We start from the raw sequence: 26,204 nt of genomic DNA on the forward strand, positions 1-26,204 counted from the left end.
CCTAGAATTTTTTGCACATTATTCCGATTCTTTTGTGTCATTCAATATTATTATGAAACGTCAAATTCTCAACATATATTAACTTTAGAAAAAATATATATATATTGTAGTTTTATTTATGAGAAAAGTAAATATTTAGTTCTATAACAACATGCCAAAAAATATTATTTAAAAGTTTACTCGAATGATTATGGCACGATCGACTACCTCAAGGAAAAAGTTCACCAGAAGATGGCAGTATTGCCTACGGGCTTGTTGCAACGTTTACTACGCAATTTGTAACACTGCGTCTACACTGTAGAGCATCTACATGCTGTAGAGTCTACAGAATCTTATTGATTCATATCCCAAATTTATTCGAAATGCATTTAGTAATTTTTGAATCTGAAACGTGAGGATAGAAAGTTAGATGTGTCCTCGTAGTGTTCTACAAAGAACGTATAAATATAGCAAACGTTTTATTCGAAACTTTCGCAACGAAATTTATAAATTTTTTCTCCTCAGGATTTTAAAGACGCTGGTCGATGTTTTCGTACAATATTTAAAATTCTTTGTGGGCTGTCAGGAATTCAACTGTTTTACAGGCAGCACTGTGGAGTTTGGTTATTCCTTTAAAAATAATATTCTTCAGTGACATTATCGTATTTTAAAATAGTGTTGCAGAATAAAAGAAGTCGAAGATTTCCTTGGTTAATTTTGATGTATCCATAAATCTACCGAATCTTTTATAATTTTTGCTTTACCTAAGAGAAAATTAGTACAGTACATTTACAAAAATGGTGCATGTAATTTTTTACCGTTGTATAAAGTGAACTGATGAAGTAGTTGAAAGATTTGGTGCAAACACGGGCGTAACCCTGAAAAATATTAGTAATCCTTTTACCAAATCACATAATACGTTGTGTTACTGCTTAAAATTATATGAATTTTGTTATTTAGGTAATTTTGAACTCAAATTTATCAGCAGTTATCAAAAATCATTCATTCTCGTTAAGAGAGTAGTGCTTTCTACAGAGTCCTTTTTGTCATGAGACCGGCTCCATTAGAACTCTCGACATCGTCACATGCCCCTGTGCTGTAACGTCGGTCTGGCGATAAAGAAACACCCAGTACAGTGCACTTAAAACAATATTGCACCGAACCGTTCAATTATTCCTTCTGATTGTATCAGTAAGCGAAACTTGTATGTCTTATTGCATGCATTATGTCACGTGTATGTACACTAACAGAAAAATGTGTTCTATTTTCAGGACGTATGCAGTAGTTTCGATGTTGTCTCGTGTAGAATGTGAAGCAGAGATCTCTGCTTTTGGCTGACCATTGGTTCGGACTGAAATCATCACTTAGAATCCTAATATAGTAAAGAATTACATTAGAACTAGCCTGTAAAGGAAATTAAATAATACGAGTTTCAGATGTCAGTTTAATGCAGGTGTTTTTAAGTAGAAGAGAATAGCACTATATATCGTTTAATATATGTCTCATATATTTTTATGTAAACTGCAAACTGTTATAATCCTACAAGCAACAGTTGTTGTCTGGATTCTAATGGCGCTGAAGTCTGGCTAACGTAACGGTGAGGTCTCTTAATGATACGTACTGTTGAATTAGTTCCGTATCTTGCCACTCAACCATTTACCTTCGTTGGACTATACATATCTACACTACAGTAAGTGAGTAGGTAGCGAATGTTTTAATTTGTATTCAAGTATTTACTTCTTTGAGTGTGTCTTTATTTATTGTTCGTGTATCCCTTAAATTCACGTCTTTCTTTTATGATTTGCGACAGTACAGATCAGTATTTAAATTGGCTTGTTGTAAACTTGACGATTTATCTTCGGCTTTTGTCAGGACCGACTGTATTGCCCACGGAGGCCTCCGAAATTAAAATACTGGTGATGCGTCCTCGAAAGTAAAGTATCCACCACTTGTCCTTAATTCTAATTTGCGATGTTTCTTATTTCATGTCCAGGTCACTGACACATGCTACCAAGGAACAGAAATTCCTTTGCAAGTTTGCACCAGGATGTATTTGAGTATAAACTAGTACTAGTTTTTTTAAAAGACGTTTATAACCGTTTTATTACTTAACCTTGGTCGTGCCAAGGAGTCCGTCCGGTTCTGAGGTTTGGTATAATTTTTTAATCAGTCGGAGATAGGAGTTGAAGGCGATTGGATTTTGCTTACCCAGGACAGGGACCGGTGGAAGGCTTTGGTTAATTCGGTGATGAACCTTCAGGGTCCCTAGGTAGTTGGTTATTGATTAACCCGTTCCGTGCCACAAACACGAAAGACCTCACCTTTGAATTACTTCTGAATTTTAATATTAAACAAAAATGTCGTCACGTGACAATTCAGGTCAAGGAATGTTTTCATCCAATAGAAGCGCCTCCGTCCGTCTGTCTGTCTGTCTGTACACATACAACAACTCGAAAATGGAATAAGGTATTTACACGAAATTTTATATTTGGGAGTTTTAATAAAATTTGTCGACATATTCTAGTTTTGGTTGAAATCGGACAAAAGTAATTGACACTTCACACGAACACCTAAATGCCTTTTGGTATATCCTGCATTGAGATCCCCAGCCGGGAATTCACGACGATTAACGGTCATATTCTGGCGAATGTGCACACATTTCCTAACTTGTTGTCATTGGAAATTAGAAGAACTGTGGAAATAGAGGGTAGAAAAGGCGACAAGGTTTGAGAATTAAACTCAGTACCGAGAATGTCCATGACAAAATTATTTTCGGAAAAATAGTTTCCTGTTGTTATGGTGACAGGACTGATGGATACAGTCCGTTCTAATGGCAGCCATTGTTGTTTGTTCCGTTGCAACATCGACGCACGACAACCCAGCGAAGAGATGATGATGAAGAAGAAGAAGAATATTTTACTGTGCTTGATATTATTTACTCCTTTCGTTATCAGATTTCGTAGAATAAATATCAGGTCCATGTTACACACTGCGGAGTTTGACTGCTACGGGGCTGTTTCTTTGGCAGTGTTATAGAATCTTTCCAGTGTCGTGTAAATTGTTCCAGTAGGCATTGTTTCTCTATACAGACTTGTTCCGGCTGTACATTTTTTTTTCATCTGACTTCATGTCCATAAATTTTATCTATTAAATCACTGGATTAATGCAGATTAACTTTTTAAAAGAAGTGAACTTGAATCGAGAGGGTCGAACAAATTACTAAAAAAATATGTCTTCAAATGAGTTAAAGTAAGTTGACTTAGAAAATTATAAAATATAGATGGAAGTCCAACGCAGTGATATTAAGCTTATGAAATTTAGTCTACTGACGAAGGCTGAAGGAAATGCTGTCTAAACTAAAAGTGATTAAAGGGGTTCAGTGTAATTTTTAGCCCTAAGAAAGAGATAATAATATTAGAAAGGTCAAAAACCATTTTTAAAAAAAAAACAATGAAGTTAATTTTTTTTCTCACGAAGCCTGGCGTCACTTCGAAATAACTCCGTCTAGATCTTGACAAAATACGATCTCGAAGCCCTGACCTAGAGATGTGAGTCAGTCCACCTACTTATTTAAATACAGCCGAATCCAAGTCAATGTATACAGAATCATAATGAAGTGTATCCGTATAAAGATTAATATCTGTGTTCCGTGTCTCATCTTTCATAGCTCATCCGTACATTTCCACGTGTTTGATGTTGTGTTTCTGTGTGTTGAGTCGACCCATAAGAGTTCGGCCATCTTCGTGTGTTCTCTCACAGGAGCTACAGCTCCGTGTCCCTGTGTTGCAGCAACACGCTGCCCTGATAGGTGGCCCCAACGCCACTTCCTGTCCGATCTGCCACAAGCTGTTCCTCGGCGGAGAGGCCCTCATGGAGCACATGAAACACACACACAAGGACCCCAACGCTTCTGGAGTAGCAAGTAAGTTCCCAGCGCTTGTTGCTAATCTCGCAGTATCACCAGGGTCACTTTAAGTTAGTGATGGGCCCTGGGCAGAGTAAGACCTTGATATTCCCTCTCTTTAGAAAGAAGGAAATGTCCTACAAACAAAAACTCGCAGATATTAAAAAAGCCGAAATATACGAAAAGATTAAAATCAGTCTATTTCTCCCGCGTACTGAGTGTGCTCCTGACATCTAAGAGCAGAACGCAGAACTATTTGGCCGGCTGCAAGCATGCTAGAGACATCTGGTGCAACTACTTGGAAACTTACGGACAAAAACGCTGAAAAGTCCGCAAATATGTTCAGATAATGTGCCCCCCCCCAACACAACGGAACAGACTTTCTGACTGCGTATGGCTTTGTGAGGACATTGCTTTGGCGTAGGTCGATTTTTGTCCGTACTTGTAAGTTTCCTTAATCATTGACTACCTTCAAGTAAGTTGTAAGTTACGAACATTTCCTATTAAACTCCCATACCACTGGGCCGATTTTTCGGGTTTATATGTGCAAGCCTGTCAGATCATTGCTTGTGTCTTAACCCCTTGAATATAAAGAAGTCCATTTTGCTTCTGCATCCGTAAGTCTGTCTAACCTTTGGCTCTGGCTTAACGAATGTTCATTATTAACCAACCAGCCGATGAATCAGCTGTATGTTTATTCTGATAATACCAAGCGACCGATTTATCGGCTGCAAATATACAAGTGTAACTAACCATCGCTTAATGGCTTAACCCTTTCAACACCAAAGAGCCAATCGTGTTCGTTGGGTATATGTTTATGTAATCTTTGTCACCGACTGAAATTGAAATTTCAGTTTTAAAAATCCTATTGTTTCGGTCGTATTTGTTGAAGTCTGCATAACTAATTCTGTCTAATCACTGATACTGGCTTAAAATAAGTTACCAAAGTCTGGCATTCCTGTGCAGTGTAGGAAACTTCAGAACGCCAAATATCTTATTCATCAGTAGTACGCTTACAACTAGCGCTGCCTAACGGCAGGAAATACTAACTTCATCATGTTATGTCGGATAATTTCTCATCTTAGTACATTTTGAGGCTATCAGCAAGCGTGCGAATTTCTGAAGTGGGAAAACTATTGGCGACTTCCAGTGTAGGACATTGGAACTGCGGAGTTTTGACAAATATAAGCGTCTATTAAAGTTGCAACAGAGAATAAATTAAGAAGAGGAAATAAATATATTAATATGACGATCGCGCCAAATATTTTGATGTTATAACAATTAAAGCATCGTTATTAACTTGACGTGTGAAGTCTATACGATAACATTTTTTAAATATATTAACTATATAAAAACGTTCAAAGTTTTAAATCTTACAGTAGCGTAAACTATTCCATACCAATGACGAGTTTGTTAAGAATATACCAAAATGGTTGGCTTTTGTAAAAACTGCAGTGAACCTGCGAGTTTCGTAACAGCAGATCCTTTGAAGCCAAAGTTTCTGTAAGTAACATTTAAGAATTCAGTCCGTTCTTACTTACATAAATCTCAATTTTTTTTAAAAAAAAACCAGACGCAGCTGCTTCGTATATGGTATGTAACTATCTTGTTAGTCGTTTGCAACAAATACATGATACGTTTTCTATACCATTGACATTTAAAGGAATGCGAAATAATTGCTTCCGTATGAAGTGTGATAGCTTATTTGTTGATGAAATTTTCTACCAATGGATGTGTTTCCAATGTATAAGAGTCAAGGCTGTATGCCACATGGCAAGGAGAATAGGCTAAATGTTTTGCTTTCATTCTTTTCAATTTGATAATTACATATACGTTAATTCTTTTCATCTTTAGGAACAAATTTACGCAACGTTAAAAGCACCCATTTCCAGCCATGTCGTGTGTTAAATCTCGATTCTGAGTGACATTAAACAGTGTTTTAGTAAACAAACGACCACTAATAGTACTTTATATAGTTGTCAACACTTTTTTATACAAAACGCCTGTCGTTAGACCTATTAGCATGTCTTATACCAACTTAATAAATGTAAATAATACGATACTTAAGAAATGCATGTTATTTCTTGTCTGTAGTGGGTCGTATAATGATAATTTCCATGTAAACTGTACGTAGATACATATTTATTAAGATGGAGATCTGAATTACTTCCTCCTTTTGTAGTACTTTTTTTTTCGCACATGTCCTATGCATTGTTGATTTTAATTATATAGATTAATTCATAAATGTATTATTTTTTTTTTCGACCGAACAAGACATGAAAACGTGTTGCCCGGGGATCTCACGCTATGAGTCGAAAGCCACAGCTGTTACCGTTTACCAACATTTTGTCGTGTGCCGCCACAAACATGGGCTTGGACACGGTAAACACTTAAGTCATTCATCACGAAAGTAATGACTGTGTTTTAACATGACACTGTCGAGGAGAACATCAGGCACGTGGAGTAATAAGGATAAGACAGGAAATTATATACCAGGAATATTTATAGTTTTCTCGGACAGATTTTCAGTAAATATTTTAATATCTTATAAAATAAACATACTGCCTAAGTAGGATTTGAGGTTCTCACGGCTGTGAGTACGAAGATGGCTGTCTTCTGGTTAGTAACGCCGTGTAGTCTGGCAGAAGTTTACGAATGTTTCAGAGGTCCTTTCTGCCTCCATCATCAGAGCGAGGAGATACTATCCAATTAAAGCCCTTAATAATACGACCTGAAGCTATAACACCGTTGATACTACAGTCAACTATTGGACACGTTACTGAGTCAGTTCCACCCACATCCTCACAATCAAACTCCTGAGGATGTATCTGAATGTTATTCTTCAATTTCCTTCTTGGTCTTCCAAGATATTATTTACCAAGACATTTCTGTAACCAAATTTTGTATTATTCTTTTTAATTTCTTGTCTCGCTTCTCATAACGTTGCTACTAGAGATTTTACGCATCCGACAAGGATAAACGTTTTTAGAAGACTGGTCACAATGTACGGATCTCAGTTGACATGTAGAGAGAATATTTACGCCAAGTATATAATTCTGTAATATTCTAATTATGAACTGTTTCACTCTAAAATTCAAACGCTTTCTTAAGCAATCTCCTTCTCTCGATCTAAGATGCAGCGTTTAATTTTGCATACAAAAACCAGGTTGGTGTGATTTTAAGTTCTCTGAACGATGAATTTGAAGATGTCTCTCGTCTGGGTTGTTGCGCCGTTTAGCCTGGTAGTCGCTATGATCGCTTTCAATGTGGAGGTTGTAAGATCTTCTGAAACGTCAGTCAATTTTTTACTGGACTACGTGGCGAAATATCCATAAAACATTTATCTTCAAAAAGCAAGTTTTTTTTTACATACGGGTCTTCAGAATTTTTAGAAGTGGAGAGGACATTAACATTTTTAAAATAAATCTTAAGAAGCATTTATAAACGATATACTTTTCCTAACGTTTTCGAGAACATTGATCGATGCTTAAATTCTGGGTCGGAGGCTAATTTAGTTCCAGAATCGCATGAGAACAGTGCATTTCTGAATACAATAGGCCCTTAAAGACATAAGCCAACCAAAAAATGCAAACCTTACATATCAGGAGCTCAGTAATGTGGCGTAAGAATTATTAAAGGAATAAATATGCACGGAAGCAATAGCATTTGTAAATCTCATGGTAAATGACCTCTTGAGAGACAAAGATGAGAAGATTATATTAAAATTAATTTTAAATAAATAAGTCGCGATGGTATGCACTGGACTGCATTGTTTAAGCACTAAAATTATTGCCTGACGGATGTAGATCTGCAAGTTTTATAACAACAAATGTCAGTATCAGCTGAATAAATCTTTTAAAGAAAGGCCTTTCACTACGGCGTTAATTACATCATAGGTTAGTCAGTTACGCTAATTAATCAGATTTTCAGATCACGTAAGCAGGCAGTTGGTGAGTTAGTCAGCTAATTGTTTCAGTAAAGTAGCAAGTTTTTTCAGACAGTTATTTTAGTTGGCTAGGGAGTTAGGTTTTAGCTCTGTGTTCTCACTTGCCAGACTTTTTAATGTAGAATCAGGATAGCTAATGAATAAAACTTGATGACAAGAAAAAGTAATATGTTAATTGTACTTTTTCGCTTCATTATTAGAATTACTGTTATTTTTACAAATTTATAAGTGCAGTTTTAAAAATAAAGATTGTTCAGTGTCGTAAAATAATTTTACTCGTATATTCTGAAAACAGGTCTCATTATTAAGTCGCGGGAATTAGAAACACGATAAGGGAAGAAGGATCTGCAAGTTGAGTCCTTATAGGGAGTTGATGGAGCAGTAACGCTCTATATTTGTAGGGTACGTGGTTTGAAACTCGGTTAGTTAACCACGTGTTTTGACTCAGGTTCTTTGTGTACGTTCTCATTGTCTGCACACGAACGTCTTTCTGTGTAGCGCCTTTGAGTAGGTCATGCTTGTTTGATCACCACGGACAAATGGACTATTTATTATTCATATTATCCTTCATAAACACACAGCTCTCCCGAGTTACCCCTTCTCTTGAGATTTTTCGACTAATATTTAACATGTATTTCTTATGCGTGATATATTCCTCGTCTATCCCCTTGATTACATCGCTCTTATAACAAAAATTCTTATCATTCAATTTTTATGCAGAATTTTCTTACACAGTCTACTGCTGTTATTGTGATTATTACTATACTACTCATAATTACTCCGCAAAGAACTATTTTACCATGCGGTTATAAGCTGTAGGCGTACATGATAACTTCTTCGTTCAATTCTTGTTCAACAAAATTTGTCCTGAACGAAGTGTATGATTTGTATGCTTTAGTAAACACAACAATAAATCCCTGGGCTCCATAAAGTGTGTAATTTATTGAGCAGCTGAGTAACTATCATCTTTTTAAGAAAGACAATGCACCTTTAAAATAGCTACTTATTTGAATCGTTTGTAAGTTGGTTACTTAGTAAGTCAGTAGCAATAAGGAATTTTCTATTTGTGGTTGTGTTTTAGAAGTCAGTGGATTCACGTAAGTTATTACGCTGAATTTCCTGTGTTACAAATCCATAAAATGTTATCAGGCAGTTAGGTGAGACCCACAATTTTAAGGCACACTTTTCATAAGAACGTAATATCAATTCGATCTTACGTGCAGTTGTTTTGGTATTACCCGTCCCTGCCTACATGTGGAATAAAATGGTGTTAAATATTTATGACTCTTTTCTGTATGAAATTCAGTGTCTTTTTCCACGAGCCATTTCGTAACGCAAAACGCGTTACTAGAAGCGAGATTCTAAAAATACAGTTGCCACCCGCAGATACATTGATAGGGCAGAAAGTTGTTGCACGGAAGAAATAAACAGTGAGTGATGAGGATTCTGAAGATGGTTATCCCAGCACACACACGCATATTGCGAAGTTTCCTTCCCGCTTACTGATCGTAAGGAGCTTTTCGAGAAGTTATGACATCGCTTCCTTGAATATTCAGTCTAAATCATCATCAATTACCGAAGATTATTATGTGTAGATACATCCTATACGTTTTAATTGTTCATGAAGTGATAGAATATATGTTAAAATTAGTAGGTCTATTTAAATATAGGTCTACTGAAGGCCGATAGTTATGTGTATGAAAGTGACTGTCTTCAAGGTACTCTCTGAAGATGGAAGTGCAAAGCACCTCCGAAACATCGGTCAGTTTCTACCAAACTACACGGCGCATCATCCCATAAGGTAATCTGCATATTCGCCACCGTGAGAACCTGAAACCTCGTGTAATGTTTAAAAATTTGGTGTCAACGTCGAAGAAAAAACACCAAATCTCCGTTTTAAATGTCAGTCTGTTCATGTTTTTTTTTTTCCTTAAAGGAACAACATTTATTCTATGAACGAAATCAAATATGTAAATTTATTTTCTGTACGAAATACCGAGCAGGTGGCACACATAATTCCCACCGACCTTTAAAGAGATTTGTTTTGCGGTTAATTGATCTTAGTAGCCTTGAACACCGTCTTATATCCTCGGGTCGCCGCTTTCGATGACTCTCAGGGCACAGAAGTTTGTATGTATTATCATCTCATTTGTCCTGAATTCGAAACGTTCTAAATATTATGCCATTCCATAAATAAGAAGCATATCACTGGTCATAATCACACAAATCTCGGGTGTTCTGTTGTATACTACACCCCCAGCCACCCCCGCCCCCCAGATACTGATAAAACGGGACTTCAGATCCGATTAAATGACCACAGAAAATTCTGAAGAATACTTCGTCAAAAATTAGTTACGTTATTAAAATTTATAATTAAGATCGTACTACGTTAGGCCCGAAATAAAACTTAGTATGTAACAATCTGTGGCCCATATACCAAAAAGGGTTTGTCATTAGCTTTAACTGTAATCGGTAATTACAAAATTTTATTCCTAGAGATTTTACAACGTATGACATAATTTAAGAAATTGTATTGTACTGCTGGTTAGATAAGTTTTGTACACTAGCCTACTGATCTCATTTCTCGCAAGTGATAAGATCCTTCTTCTAGGTCTTGATGACTACCTATAGTCGATTCACGGAAACGAGGCAGTGGTGTAAAGAGAAGTTAGTGAACTATCCCGTAATCAATCACGTGATCAGGCGGAACCCCTCATAACACTGTCTGGTCTCAGTGAATAGACAGTAGTGAGATAGTGGTTATTATTATTATTATTATTATTATTATTACTATCATCATCATCCTGACTTCTAAATCACACACAAGCATTATTTCAAATTGGTATTTTATATTAAATGACCAAACACTTATGAAGTGCCAAATAATTATATTTTTCACAGTTAAAGACGTGCCATACAAATACGGACAGGCCTACAACCCCAAAAAGCATCTACAATAATCACAATAATGTTTCATGAATTAATATTACATTAGGTATATGTTTTTTTCTGAAAGTGTAGCGAGTCTTATGATAGAAAGTCCGTTACGTGTATTTTGGTGTCGTATAATAATAATAATAATAATCATAGATTAATTAAGTTGAACTTTTTATGAATTAGTACGCTGCTGTGCTCAAAATGTCCTTCAGATGGTCAAGACGAAAGAATCTTAGTAGCAGGGCCGTATGTAAATGACCGTTTGTGGGTTTTAATATCTTATCACCTGAAACACCTGGAATTGTATGAAGTATCGCTTCTGGAAAAATGTAATTAGTTACAAAATAAACATTATTATATGGAGTAACATTTATGTATGTAGGCTAAATCTGTGTAAAGAAATATGCTTCCGTTTTAATTACTTATTTCAAGGACCACCTAATAAAACAATTATCAGATACGCTATTGAATACGAGTATTAAGAATTACAACTGCTAATGATTTAAACATCTAAAATGTACGATCCCCAAACCGAAAGGGCAGATGATTTTACTACATTCATCTCAGGAATGGGTAGCCCATCATGTTTTTTTGAACATCGATGAACAAGTTAAGAGTCATACAAATATTCTCGAGCTGATTTTAAGTCCAATTTAAGCACACTTACTTAGCGCCAGTACACACGCATACTTCTTATACCTAAACCTTGTGTCTGATTTCATGTAGAATGTTAATACCTAATCGTTTCGTGTTCGCATCTCAGCTGTTTACTTTTTGGAATTCTATTCCTGAAAGACATTTTTTTTTTTTTTGGAATTAAAATTTCCCGCGTCCCTACTACGCCGCAACAAACAATTACATATATACACAAAACAAAAGATACGTTACTTCAAATTATTAGTTAATAAAATGTAAACAGGAAACATGGCCGACAGCAGTTGAGAGATCTGTTAGCGTATCGTGTTGTAGGAGATTTCAAATTGTTATTTTAAAATTTAGTACAAATACGTTGTAATGTGTTACTTCAATTGTTTTCGATGTAAGTTATGATAGAGGCGCGGTACTACGTTTTTTCTAACCTACCAGAAGTCATTTATGCCAAATTATGAGAAACACTTCTCTAATACGTAGAAATCCCTTGACAAATACTTGAAAACAGTAGTTTTGAATTCAGCTTAAGTGTCGCAATCAAATGTTAAGTTCTTCTGCTTATGTTCTGTAGACGAGGCGCGGAAAATATTGTATTCCATCAACAAATATTAAACCGTAACATGAGAGACACGATATCCAATCACAGAAACGTATCTCTAGACCCTGAAAATGACGTATTTACGTTATTTGAAACGTAAACTTAATGGCCATCTGGAGGATATAATACAAATTAACATATTAACACGCTTTACTTACTGGTGCATTAACCCGTGCTTCTGCATTGACCAATGGTTTATTTCGCTTATCCCCGTGCCGATCCGTATTTAGCGAAACGGAGGACAGCGAACCACCCTTGTCCCGTGTGCGGGAAACACTATGTGAACGAGGGAAGCCTGAGGAAACACTTGGCGTGCCACCCAGAGACATCACAACTTACTACGTCTCTCAGGATGTGGCCTTGTTCTGTGTGCCAGGCTGTGTTCACGCATGAGTCAGGTAAGATTACACTGCTCTTATGGATGAAGATAAATATGATATGAATTCTTTGGAAGAAAGACACGAATGACAGTAATTAGTTGAACTTTTTTTTAAAAAAAAACTGTAATGAAATTATACGAAGAAGTGTCCTACAGGTCCCAAGATCTCATCGTTTCGAATTTAATTTTCTCACAAAATTTCGTTAAGAATTTTATTGGAAAACCAAAATTTTCACTAATATGTCACACGAGTTACTTTATTGAATATATGCATGGAGGTAAGTTCAAGATTAAGTATGTACGATCCAATCGAGCGCGTCTCTCTGTAAGGAACGGATATTTTGATACTGGGTCTACATAAATTGAGTTTGTATTTTTATTATTATTCGCAGAGTGTAATATGCAATTGTGATGTGGCTCTGGAAGTGATCTTCTGGGGACCGATTTAATGTGATTTAAGCCCCCCAGAACAAAAAAATTTACCGCATAGCGGTAGAGGTAATAATCAAGACCGCCGGTTAAGCGGTCTCATACCAAGTTTGTGGCCTGTATTAGCAGACGGCAAACAAATCATAAGAAAATTAAGGTGAGGTACTTACCCTCAACGTGGCCCTATTTCCGTAATAATAATTACAAATTCAATTAATAAATGAGAACTCAGGGCAACTTCGTCCCTTGGTACAAGCTACGATCCCATCTTTCGAGATTCCGTATAGGCGAGATTTCAGGTTCTCACGGCAACGCGTATAATGATGATGTCTTCTGGGATGTTGCGCTTTGTAGTCTGGTAGACGTTTACCGACGTTTAAGATGCGCTCATTGCCGCCATCATCAAGGCTCACCGCTACGTCGCAACATCCCAGACGACTTGCCACCTCTGAAATACCATCTCATCGAAATGCCACCGAGGTGAATATTTGTGTGAGAGTCTGTTGTCAGAAATTAAAGACGCCAACGGTTGTTGTCACGCTGTGCAGGGCTACTCAGCCACATGGAGCACATGCGGATGGACCCCAAGCACCAGTTCGCTGCTCAGTACGTGCTCAGCCGGGCGGCCGCAGAGCGTCGCGAGCGGGAGTCACTTCTGGCTGCAGCCGTGGCGGCGTCATCAGCTGGGGGCCTGGCCGGACTGGGGGGCGGCGGACCGTCGTCCATGTGTGCCAGTCCATCCGCGCACTCGGACAGTTCCTCAGGAGGCGGGCGGCTGTCCAGCACGGGATCTGAACCCGGCGGCATCATGAACAACAACAATAACAACAATAAATTGGGCGACATCTTGGGTGGTCGGGGTGGCAATGGACTGCAGCAGCAGTACGGTGCCGAGGACCTGCACAACGCAAGTCGCATGGCTGCCATGGTGGCCATGGTGGGACAGTCCTCGGCAGGAGTGTCAGGCGGCCTGGGGAGCCCCGGACCCGGAGGTATCGGTGTCGACTCCAGCGCCGCGGCTGCTGTACAAGCCGCGGCTGTAAACCTCGCAGCTGCCATGAGAATGGGCGCTTCAGGACTCGGAGGAGTGACGTCTCCTGGTGGCAACAACGGGAACAACGGCTCTGCGGGAGGTCCGGGTTCATCGACCCCTCCCGCGCCTGGGGACGGAGGCGTCTCGGCTGCCCAAGCTCAGGCGGCCATGAATGCAGCAATGCGCGCTGCGTCCATGGCAGACTCCATGAGGTCCATGGACGCAGCTATGAGATCTTCGATGGCTGTAGACTCGGCGATGCGGCTGGACTCGATGACGGGCCACCACCACGGTGTGCCTCAAGGTCACCACAATCACCAGCAGTCATCGTCGGAAGCGGCGGCTTTGAGGATACACCAGGCTGAGGCGCTTCTGCGGTCCCAAGCCGAGGCCGCGCTCAGGCTGGCGGTCAGTCAGGCGGCTGCCGTCGCGGCGTCGAACAACAACGTGTCCGGGGGCGGAGATGGGGGCTCCGCGGCGCTGCGCCACCACAACATGGCGGCCGCGGCGCACAACGGTAGCGGAGGCAGCAACAACGGGGGCGGAATGAACCACCACCACGCACATCACAACCAGGTGTCACCCGACCTCAGTGAGGCCTTGCGGTTACAGGAGCAGAGGCTAGAGCAGGCCCTGCGACTCCATGGGGGGGATCCCCGCGCACTAGGCTTCAGCCTGTCCAGTAGCTCTGGAAACTCGCAGAACCAACAGCAGCAACAAAACAACCCATGAAGACTCAGTTATTATTAATTAAATAATGCAGGAAAAATTTAGCATGGAATAAACTATATGCATGTGAATTTATATATAAATAATATTGAAACTACTGGTAGTCCGAATAAGTAGGGAAGAACAAATTATATGTGTGATTTTTGTTATTAAATATATAATTTAAGAAAAATCGAAGAGAATGTGCAAGTTTTCTGAAGAGAGAGAACGGAATGGAACGCAACCTGTGTAACCAATCCACCGTTAGCCAAGCAAGATTTAGAGTAACAATTGTACGTGGCAGTATGTTGTTGCAATTGCTCTGAGTGTCTCATATGTACATATATACACGTGTGTGTGATTGTGACAAAAATGTACTTTGTTTTTCGTGAAAGAAACAACAGAAAACGTTGCTGAGATAGAAAGTTAGTTACTTTGGGACATTTTTTCGGTCAAACGAACACAAAGAAATTATTCCAAAAATTATTTTACCGTTTGGAATGATGATAAAAAAATCGCTATAGTAAATGTTTTCAAACACAGTCTGTCCATATTTTGAAATAGTAACTATTTATTTTTAATAACAATTCCTACTATTTTCTTTTTAAAAAAAGTCATCAGACAATTAGTGAAATGAGTATATTTTAATTATATAAGCCTATATTAGTTTTTATAAGACTGCGCAATTTAGTTCGAAAAGAAACATTGGCTGTGATTATCATTATTTTTTATTTAGGATAGAGTCAAAACTTTTTCAGTCTATGAGACGATTATTTATCGAATTAGTTCCTTTTATGTTCAATTATATTTTGTCTTTATGGCTTTAATTTCATTTTTAATCGATATTTAAAAATAGCGTGCAGATAAGCCATAAAACGGACAAGATGTTTGAAGCAATATTTTATTAGTTAGTTTCAGAAAGTGTTTATCTTCAGTTCATAATCACAGTAGCTGTTGTTATTACGCGATATTTTTTTCATTTGTTGCGCAGTTTCGGGTTACGTTATATGTGTTTGAATTAATGGTGTGAATGGTTAGAGTGAATGAAACTAAATTTTCTTCCGTGTTTAAGTCGAAATGTTGAAGGTAAGAAAGTAATATCACAGCGCAATTAGTATAAAATTGTGATGTTACTTCATTTCGACAACGTTCTCGCTATAGCTCAACGTAATCATAGAATCTACAAATTGCCTAAAAATAAAATACAAAACGTATTGGATGCTACACGACGTGGCCTAATGACCACGTTTGATTTTTTGTACAAACAAAAACAATAACTGTAACAATAGTTCCGTGATTTTCAGTTCTTTTTTCTCCGATTGGGGCAGTATGTTAATAGTTCACATTACGATAATAGTTCGTGTTCACTTTTTATATGCCCAGTGCTACAATACACAGTACGGTGTTTGATCACGGCCGCCCTGAAACCAACTCTTGCTTGTTCTCGCATTGACAAACATCGCGTGGCTTCAGGAGGCTTTGGTAAATATAATATTCAGTCATGGTCGCATGCACATTTAGTTGGTCGATACACAAAACCAATTTTAAAATAACGAAATATGAAGAACACGAGATTACAGTGGTGTTCAAACAAAAATGGACCTGATACAAATGCAATGAATATTTTTAAAATTTTGCTGCCATGTTGACATTTGAAATTCATTTCACTTTCAAGTTCGGCACTGACTTTTCTTCCTATAAACAACAACGTTTTTGAGTTTGTTCTAAATTTACACAGGAAGGATAGATAATTAAATTTATAAACTAGGTTAGGTTGATTCTAAAGGGTTCCGAAGACGGTTTATTACAATCTGAATTCCTGCGTGTTTGGACTTCGTCCAACTTCCGGTATTCTCGTGTTTGGACTTCGTCAAACTTCCGGTATTCTCGTGTTTGGACTTCGTCCAACTTCCGGTATTCTCGTGTTTGCACTTCGTCAAACTTCCGGTATTCTCGTGTTTGGATTTCGTCCAACTTCCGGTATTCTCGTGTTTGGACTTCGTCCAACTTCCGGTATTTTCGTGTTTGGACTTCGTCCAACTTCCGGTATTCTCGTGTTTGGACTTCATCCTACTTCCGGTATTCTCTAAAGCACGCAATGTGTCGAAAACTGGATCTGTCTTCGTCCGCCGACGCAAGGAGGAGTCGCAGAGCTGGTTTTCGAGAAGTTTTGTTATTTTTAGAACACCAGACAATGGACAAGTACAAAAACACAGTAATCCAGCGTGGTGAGGTTAGACTGTCATCAACAGAGTAAAATAAAGTGGAATACGTGTTTGTTTTTTTTACCGAGCTGTATTTACTATAACGAGATACCTTATAAAACTGATTTTAATAAGATTTGTTTCAATTAAATCATGAATATAAATGATTTCCAAAATTTTAGAATTACAATTTATAATTTCGAATTGAATGTAAACACGGTACTATTATAATCAGCGGCCTAGTTTCGTTCTAAAGACTTGAAACTGAATTTTATCTTCAGGTGTTAAACGTGGCAGAATGTTTTAATCGACAGAACCGATACACATAAAAGAACTCAAATGTAAGTACATGTTATTTTTAATTTTTGTGTGGGAACAAGGCTGTGGACGAGTGGCATCTTTAATTAATTGTAGTTACCATTATACTTTAATCTACAGATGATATTTATTTTTCAGATTTATGTTGCTTCCGTAAATATAAAATATCGTATAAAATACGTTTAGAGGCGATCATAGAAACAGCAAGGACAAGAATAATGACGTCGTTCAAATACGTATTGCAGTTCGTCACTTTGAGTTAATGTCAGTTATTTACGTTTTAGAAACAACAAAAAATGCTACTTTATAATATATGGATATTAAATAAAATATTATGTTAAATTTTATATACATACAGTACATTTTAAAATTGCTGTAGAAAAGTGTTTATATTTCGAAAAAAATGTGTACTATAACGTTCAGAATATTTTTGTAAATATCTTAAAGCCACAAGAATGGCGTGGTTCTACGAGATTTAATATTAAAATGTAAATCCACCGAAAGAAATTGAAGCTGATTTTAAGGAACTACTTAATTCATTGTAAATCGAACATATTTGTTGTGCCACAAAACAGTTTTGTTCCCACATTAATGGCCTAAAATCTGAAGTACGAAACGAACACTTATTTTGCAATAGCCATCTTACGTAACCAACCGGTATAAACAAACATTCGGAACATTTTTTTTTACCACAAATACAATAGCAAGCAAATGCATTCTGAGTCCAACACTCATGTTATGTATTATCGTTCAAACACTTATCGTATGATTTGCAATAGCCCAATACATTTTGAGTCTGACACTCAGATGTACCATATTACACATACCACATATGGAAAATAAAAAAAAGTTTTACAATAAGTTACAATAGCCCAATACACCTCGAGTCTGACACTCTGGTGTACCACATACACAAACTTTATGCGACAATTTTTCCTGCAATAGCCCGAGTGCGTAACGAGTCTGACACTCTTACGCACGTACATACACACTACTCAACTCTTTAAACAAAATAGTTGCCACAATAATAAATATATAATATAGAGTGTGACACTCTAAATGTATATGTCTCAAATGGATTAAAAGTTTTGAAGGTAACTTTTTTTCTTACAATAGCCCAAACACGTACGCGGCGACACGCTCGTACGTGCAAGCCACAGCGCCGTAGTATATAACCAGTACATAATAAGTCTGCAACTTTATGTATCACAATGAACAAGCTACATGCTGCAGCCTACTGTCAATAATTTACAATAGCCCAAATACATAACGAGTCTTACACTCTTATGTACTTACAATACAAAAAAGGGGTATTTTGCCTGTAAATCATATTGCGCATAATTGTCTGTCCCCCTTAAACGATACGCTGAGTGGAGTTACGAAACGAGCGACATTTTTATGCGTACTTAAGGCTTAAGTAATCGCAAGAGCGGATTAAACTTTGTAGTTAGACAAGTATGCCGTGGTTTATGGACAGAAGACCCTGAAACAGAAATGCGCCACAATTTACAATAGTCCATACACGCACCGCGTAGTATAACACTCGCTGTGTGTGTCCACAATACACTTTTACAAAATGCTGCAGTTATGTAGTATTTTATTGTAACAGCCAACATTAAGGTGAATCACTCCAGATTCATTTTAATATCTACTGCTTTTATTTTAAAAAAATATCAGTTCTTTTCGCCATTAAACAAAGTTTTAAGCTCATTATTATTACAAAAATACATAGAGTCGGAAACTTGTTATGTAAAACTCTGCACAATAGCCAAATACATGCATGAGAAGTGACACAATGTCAATTTCAGACTGTATGTACTACATTTTTAAATAAATTTGAAATAAATAGGCCTAAAGTTTACCATGAATTGTGTTACTGGCACAATTTAATCACTGTTTGATTTCACAGTTTGGTAATATATTTACGAAAGTGATTCGTTGGAACACGAGTAATTACATATGAATATAATTAGATACACAGATACAATTCTTACCAGTTTCTAGTTTTCTACATTATTTTATCAGTATCAATATTAATGTATTCTCAACCATCAAAATTCAAAATTATAATAATAGGCCTACATATGTGTATCGAAATTATTAATAAGTAATTTTTTTGTTTTAAAATAGTACTCAGCGTACTTGAAGTACGTCGGTTTTTGTTTGTATCGTGGATTCGTTGCACGGTTTAATTTTTAATGATCGTTTGTTTTATTCCATTGTACAATATGGAATACATTCGTTTTATACCAGTTTTCAACATCTGAATAAGGTGTCTCTGTTTTCAAACTTGCAAACCAAAAATCCATGAAAAAATATGTAACAGATAAGTTTTGTGTGTCCCAAATATATAGATAGAATGAAGGAATGACAGGTAAAAATGCAAAGAGTGGGATATTTTTGTGGGCCGTTTTTGGGGTTTAAAAATTATTAGGGTCCTTCTTCTCTCAGGCACTCATCTCAGGTTTGGTTCAGAAGGTAATGGTAGTTTCGTAACTGGATACAAATTGCTGTCCTCATTTTTGAAACATCACAATTGTCTTACTACATTACAGTTGTAATACATTTATTACATTTAAAATCATGTATATGATATATATTTCACCCAAAGAACCTTGGTAATGTATGCAATTAATATTTGAAGTAAATTTAAATTACCATGAAAATTGAAAATTTTCGAAATAAATACATCGCTATATCAATTAAGTCAGAAGCAGATTTGCGTTAACTTTTTTGAAAACAAAGAATGTCTTCGGCTGTTTTACGTAATTTAATTTAACAAAATATTATATTTCTTTGGTCCCTGCGTGAATAACACATGTACAAAATTGCTGGTAGAAACTAATGCAGTTCATGTTCGTAATGAATTTATTGCGTCAATTTGTATTTAGAAGCTACCATTTCAAAAACTGAAATTTTTGGAATACATTTAACACGCAAAGTATATTAAATTGGGTAAACATTTCGGATGCGTATACAGTAACGCCCTATCCACACTCTCCTGCCTCGGTTTCATTCCTTCATTGCATCTCTTAAAAGTTTGTGAACTTGCAACCATGAAAAGTTGGTTCATACATTTACAGTACGTCGCAGTCGAACAATGGAATATTGAGAGTGTTTTTTTATAATACAAATCCAAAAATATTGAAAAACATCATTTTTCCTGATCCATGTGAAAATATGTCCAAAGCAGATAATTCTTTTCGTCGGGCATAGTAATTCAATTATAAGGCAAATTAAATTATCTGAAAGATAGAGTACATAATTATTAAAAATTAAAACACATACATTAAAATATATGGCAAAGTAAAGAAACCTACGGTGAGTTAACAATTTTTAGACTAATGTTTTTCATATTAAACATTTCATAATAAAATTATTGTATTTAATAATCAGATATTAGAATACATGGTATCAAGGTCAGCACGAATACATGAAAATGTTCTTTAAACGTTCATAAATGAGGTTTATTTAGAATCTGACATTAATATTATTAATCGTTGTGGCCGAATTGGAATAGATCGCGTCCATCAAATAGCGTGAGAATGCATATCCATATTTTGTTGTATATTCTATTCACAAACGGAATGGAAAAGTATGAACACACATGCAAACCACAAACAACATTAATGTCTTTACAGTGTCCTGTACATAAACTGGCTATGTACCCGAGCGTACATAACCACACATTTCTCTTTAAGACCAGATTTCAGTTCTTACTCGTTATATGATAATAACTGTCCGTACGTGGGCTGCACAAGTCAGCTTCAACAATAGTTCAATAGTACATGTGTATCATTCTACACAATTTATTACAATATTACCACTAACATTATACATATTAGCAATAGATTTAACATGCATGTTATAACAAAGTATATATTCGCAGTTTTAAGGTGCATATGTGTTCATTTTTTCAAGTTGGTTTGCATCTTTATTTTTTTGTCGAAACATCTCAGACTGCCTTCATGAATCAAGTTCTGATAATATGAAATTAATGGTCTCTTAATATATCAGACAAATTAATTTTAATGAATTTTCAGTTAAAGAATTAGTACTTACGTTACGTTAAATGCGTCATTAAACACACATAAAATTACTGGGTTAAATGTGGCAGTAATACACTGGCACTCGATTTATTTTACTAAATCAGTATATTCAATACAATAAAGAGATAATACTGCTGAATTAATTTAACATTTGATAGAAAAAGATTAGTGAATTATTGTGTTACATTGTTTACATAATCCGGGATAGCTCAGTCAGTATAGTGACTAGCTACGGGCTGGACGACCGGGGTTCGATCCCCGACGGGGGCAGAGGATTTTTCCTCTAGCCTCTGCGTCCAGACCGGCTCTGGGGCCCACCCAGCCTCCTCTACAATGTGTACCGGGGTCCTTTCTCGGGGGTAAACCCGGCCAGGGAGTGATGCTGACCACTCACCCCCATCTATTGCCGAGGATAAGAATGATTAGGAGCTATACCGTCTCTCCCCCCAAGCGCCTTTACGGCACGTAGCGGGACAAACTTTACTTTACTTACACATTGTTTATAGCAAACCTCAGAGAATACTTACAAGAAATATGGAAATGACATTATATAACACTTTTCAATGTTCCTTTGTTTATCTGCACATTAATTACCACCATGCCATTTCAGTCCAAGTTAATTAACATAATTTTTTGCTTCTATCATTATTAACATATAGTTTACAGGATGTTGTAGTCAAATAGTTTTTAATTAATACATAATATTACAGCTCATTACACAATATACAGTTGAAATGTTTCTGAACAGAATAAGATAACCGTATACCGTTAGTTCGTTGTTCTATGTTATAGATACATTGCATTAAGCAAACCCGAACAGTTATAATCCACTGTATGGTGTTCAGTTATCATTATTATTATTGTTTACTACAACTACTATTAGTTATTATTTATTATTAGCATCATCAATATTATCATTATTATTGCTGTTAATATTATATAATTAATCCATAGTGTTTTGGAATAAAATGCCAACACATGTTCCTCAAATGCAGGTAAAAATCATTTAATTTCGTGATGTGTATAAAGTTAATCCATTGGTCCTTTATAGACAAGAAATTAAATATTATAAAATTAGAGAAACTTGTAAAGACATGTTTTAGAATTTTTGCCTTAAACATTTATATCCTAAATACATGTATATTCTGGGAACATGTATAAAAATAGGGAAAAAAACGATGTTTCCTTACCTCAGTGATTGCTATAAATTAATTTACAATGCTAATTGCAAGATGTTGATTATATATATTTTTAATGAACAAACTTAACGTCTGAAAGTCATAAATATAACTCTGTATGTGCTGGTGCTTTAATTCATTACACTGTAAGATTATAGGTTATGTTTGTAACATCATTATCAACATTGCCCAACCAGTTGTGTTCTGATGCAAATAATTACCAATTTAAACAGAATTTTCAGTATGTTAGGTTAAGTTTACCATCTGCTTTTACTAATGTATTGATTGGAGGGCAACAGAAAGAAGCAGGTAGAAATGCAGGTGCTTCAGCAGTTAACAAACTGTTTGAAAATAAGTAGACCACATACCCTTTCCTTGTCTCAGTTTCAGGAATTTACCTTTAAAAATTCTCTTATCAATTGTAGGTTTTGGAAAAGAACTGGTATATCTGAAGTGCAAAAATTCTGGCATTATAGTTTTGCCTGTAATCAGTGCTGGAAGACCATAGGCAAAAAATACACAGTATGTTTTAATATTTAATTCTCTCTCATGTTTTGGAACATTTTTTTATTGCATCATGGTCATTCTAATAGCATAACATATGAAGAAATATCAGCTTCTTAAAGATCAGTGCTTACCTATATATAATATATTATATAAGAATTCAGTTCTAACCTCAAAAAAAACAACTCCTTTACAAAGATCATAGTGGCATTTCAGGAAGTAATTGCTGTTTATTCTGAGGAGCACTCTGAATTCATAAACTACTTGCTTTAATTATGAGTTCTTTGATATGAAATTATATGGTACACATATTTATCACTATGTTAACTAAGGATTTTGAACTTCACCATTGCACAGTAAAATCTTCTTCTTTCATTCATGTCCAATCATTACACATTCTGCAACCATTGAAGCTTGTTTGTACTTCTTTTTATTTTAAGTTCCTATTATAATCTTTAATATGTACTATTACACCCATCATCTTATTGTACTCATTATGTTTCACATAATGTCGTTTACAAACTAGACTTTTTTGTTTTAGGTTATAAGTAACGTATGTATGTTTGTCTGTGTGTGAGTGTATGTTTGTTGTGCACAAAACATGAATATTTCAGAAAGTCTGATTTATTTTTGTCTTTCAAATTGCATGTTTTGTTATTATATATTGTTGTACATGTAACGCTTTTATTTTTAAAGCGGTACAAGTATCTACAAAGCTATAGTAACTTTAGAAATGGTACTTACATTGTTTTTGAAGAGTACTATATGATAATTTGGTGCTGTATTTAATTTATGTCAATGATGTAGATGAATGGATGAGAGTTATATTCAGAATGGGGCATATTTTGTTAATTTTATGTCAGTTTTGATTAAATCTAGTGTTACTACTCTGTTTTTAAATCATCAGTTGTTTGCAGGTGTGAGGAGTGTTATGTTTAAACGCCACGTCTTATTTCAGACTTAATAAGAATTCTTTGCCAATTTGAACTACTATGAATACTGTCTTTTTATAGTTATCATCACAATAAAGTGGATTATTTTCAAATATTTAAAAAAACAGTTAATTTTGTTCGACATTCAGTTATGAAGTCACTATAAATACAGGAACTTCATCTTAGTTTAAACTTGATAGAGTCTTCCTCTTCGAAGAAAATTATATATTTATTTATTTATTTTGGCTTTTTTAGCACCAAAATTTTTTATGTAATGATTTTGGAATTTGGAAATGTTTGATAAGATATTTGTAAATATAAACTCTACTGCAAAAATTACTATGTATGCTACTTTTTTTAGACCAGATAATGACAGCCAGTAATAGGAAGCATTAATAATATACTGGTTAGGTTAGATTAGGTTAGTAAAATATCTTGCAACTTATTTTGGGTACAGAGATGCAGTTTATAAATTATACTATTACTACAGCCATGCTTACAAATTAATTATATGTGTATGTAAAGAAATATTTAATTTTACTGTTGTAATATAGATGTAATTATATTTTACAGAATTTTACAGAATATGACAGGAAAATATCCGTACCATGAAAAGACAGATAATTACAAGACCCAAATTGATTGTGTGCATTGTAGTGAAATAAAAACAAAACACTCCATCACAAATGTTCAACTGTGGAATTATAACTTTCATGTTTTAATTCATTGTTATTAATGTTAATACTAAAAATTGTGTGAAAGAATTGTTTTTAGTCCAAAGTTATGTGCATAACCCCTGTCTTGGTGAAACAAAATATACATATTAGGCAGTCTTAAAGCCCAATTTAATAAATGATTGAATGCAAACTGGACATGTTTAAAAGGATAGTAGAATATATGAGGGCGTTCCTATTAGATTCCTCATTTTGAACGGATGGTAATGATAAGATTTCTTGTTGAGGTGCGCATTTTATCAAATCACTGCATTTATTTCAATCTTGGTCTGACAAATGTATTATTACACAGAAACACCTCTTTAGCCTAAGGAGAGGAAAAAAAAAAACATCCTGCCATTATTGGTGGATGTAAATAACAACTGTCGGTGATGATGTGTGATTTGTTTCAGTTTTTCTAAGGAAAGTTTTTTTAAGAAAAAGTTGATTAAAGGATTTTGCAAATAATATTTGCAACATTGAGAAAGTAAGAAATAGCCTATGTTTTATCTTGTGCTGTTGTGTGTGGGTGTCTTTAAATGTAATAAAGTTTAATAGAAACTTTGAAGCATAGAGTGTGCTAATTTTTTTAGGATGTATGGTTTCTTATCCCTTAACCTAAGCAACCCATCATAATCCACTAGTATGTATGTAATATAAAGCTATTGATTGTTTGTCATATACCTCAAATATCATTCAAAATCATGCCTTACAAATTTTTGCGGCCATAGGTGATTCGATCACTATTTTTCATACATGCTGGGTATATAGATGATATGTAAATAAATACAGACCTGTAGTGCTGTGCCCAGTGCATTCAGTATGTCACATGCCATTTAAAATTCTCTTGACACACTGGGTGAGATTATGAATGCTGTATTTCAGAAAATATTTTGTGTGCAAATTTGACTTTAATTTTGACTGTTCGAATATCATAAAGTTCCCTTCCATCAGTATAAGAAATAATCATATTAGATGCAAAGTTTATAATTTTCAGAATGATAGCTGTTTTTAAGATAGTCCATTTCACCTTCAGTCAGTTTGAAAAAACAGGTAAATATTTTGGTTAGGTTAAATTTGTGGATCTGTCATGTCCAACAGTAGATAGGCCTAATTTAATAATTACTTTCATATGGTAATCTCTGAGGTGAACAATAATTTAAAAGTGTTGTGCACTTTGCTGTTTTGAACTGATTTTGAAAGTTACCAAGCAAAAATTTCCAAGTCATCCAATTTAAGTTAAATTCTTTTAGGTATTCAAGTTTTTAATAGGTCAATAGTATAACCTCAATTATTTTCTCTTTGGCCTCTGTCAATTGCAGCATGACCAGAATAGAAGAGTGAAAGAAAATGAAGTGACGTTCAGCAATACAAATCAAATCAATTAGTTATTGAAGCCCTACACTCCACTCCACACCATCATCATGTTTTCATCATCCAGCTTTCTCCTCTGTAATTAGTTTGGTGATAGTACACCAAACCCAATCAGTCAACTAATTTCGTCATATCCCAAAGAGGGGTGGTATAGGGCAGGGATTACAGGAGGTAGCCCTAGGAAAATCACTGTTTTCATTTTCTGCAGCCATAGATACAAACTTACATTCACTAAAATCTAGCGAATCTGACCATTTCAAGCTTCCAACGTTTGTTATACTAGTATTTGTAATTTGTAACACAATATGTTTTGTACGTTAAAACTTTCATATATGAAAACTATAGGAGGCTTTCAAGACTGCAATCTA

The 26,204-nt window shown here is 35.7% G+C and overlaps 1 protein-coding gene across 16 annotated transcripts in view; it reads left to right on the top strand.

Moving 5' to 3' along the window:
• The window catches only part of dati (zinc finger protein datilografo), a 592,807-nt gene extending 567,777 nt beyond the window's left edge, over positions 1-25,030 (top strand). For 15 of the 16 annotated variants that reach the window (XM_087349115.1, XM_087349117.1, XM_087349105.1 and 12 more), the window contains 3 exons: positions 3,739-3,901; positions 12,234-12,413; positions 13,372-25,030. In XM_087349115.1, the coding sequence (XP_087205241.1) occupies positions 3,739-3,901; positions 12,234-12,413; positions 13,372-14,588 (1,560 nt within the window). In that variant the 3' untranslated portion in view covers positions 14,589-25,030. The remainder of the gene's footprint in view (positions 1-3,738; positions 3,902-12,233; positions 12,414-13,371) is intronic. The other variant, XM_087349116.1, reaches the window with a different exon arrangement.
• The last annotated feature ends 1,174 nt before the right edge of the window (positions 25,031-26,204 follow it).

The sequence above is a fragment of the Zootermopsis nevadensis genome, unplaced genomic scaffold, assembly GCF_977971745.1.
Source record: "Zootermopsis nevadensis isolate Lab colony 2312 unplaced genomic scaffold, Znev_1.0 Znev_ptg000015l, whole genome shotgun sequence".
In the NCBI taxonomy this organism is placed as follows: domain Eukaryota; kingdom Metazoa; phylum Arthropoda; class Insecta; order Blattodea; family Termopsidae; genus Zootermopsis; species Zootermopsis nevadensis.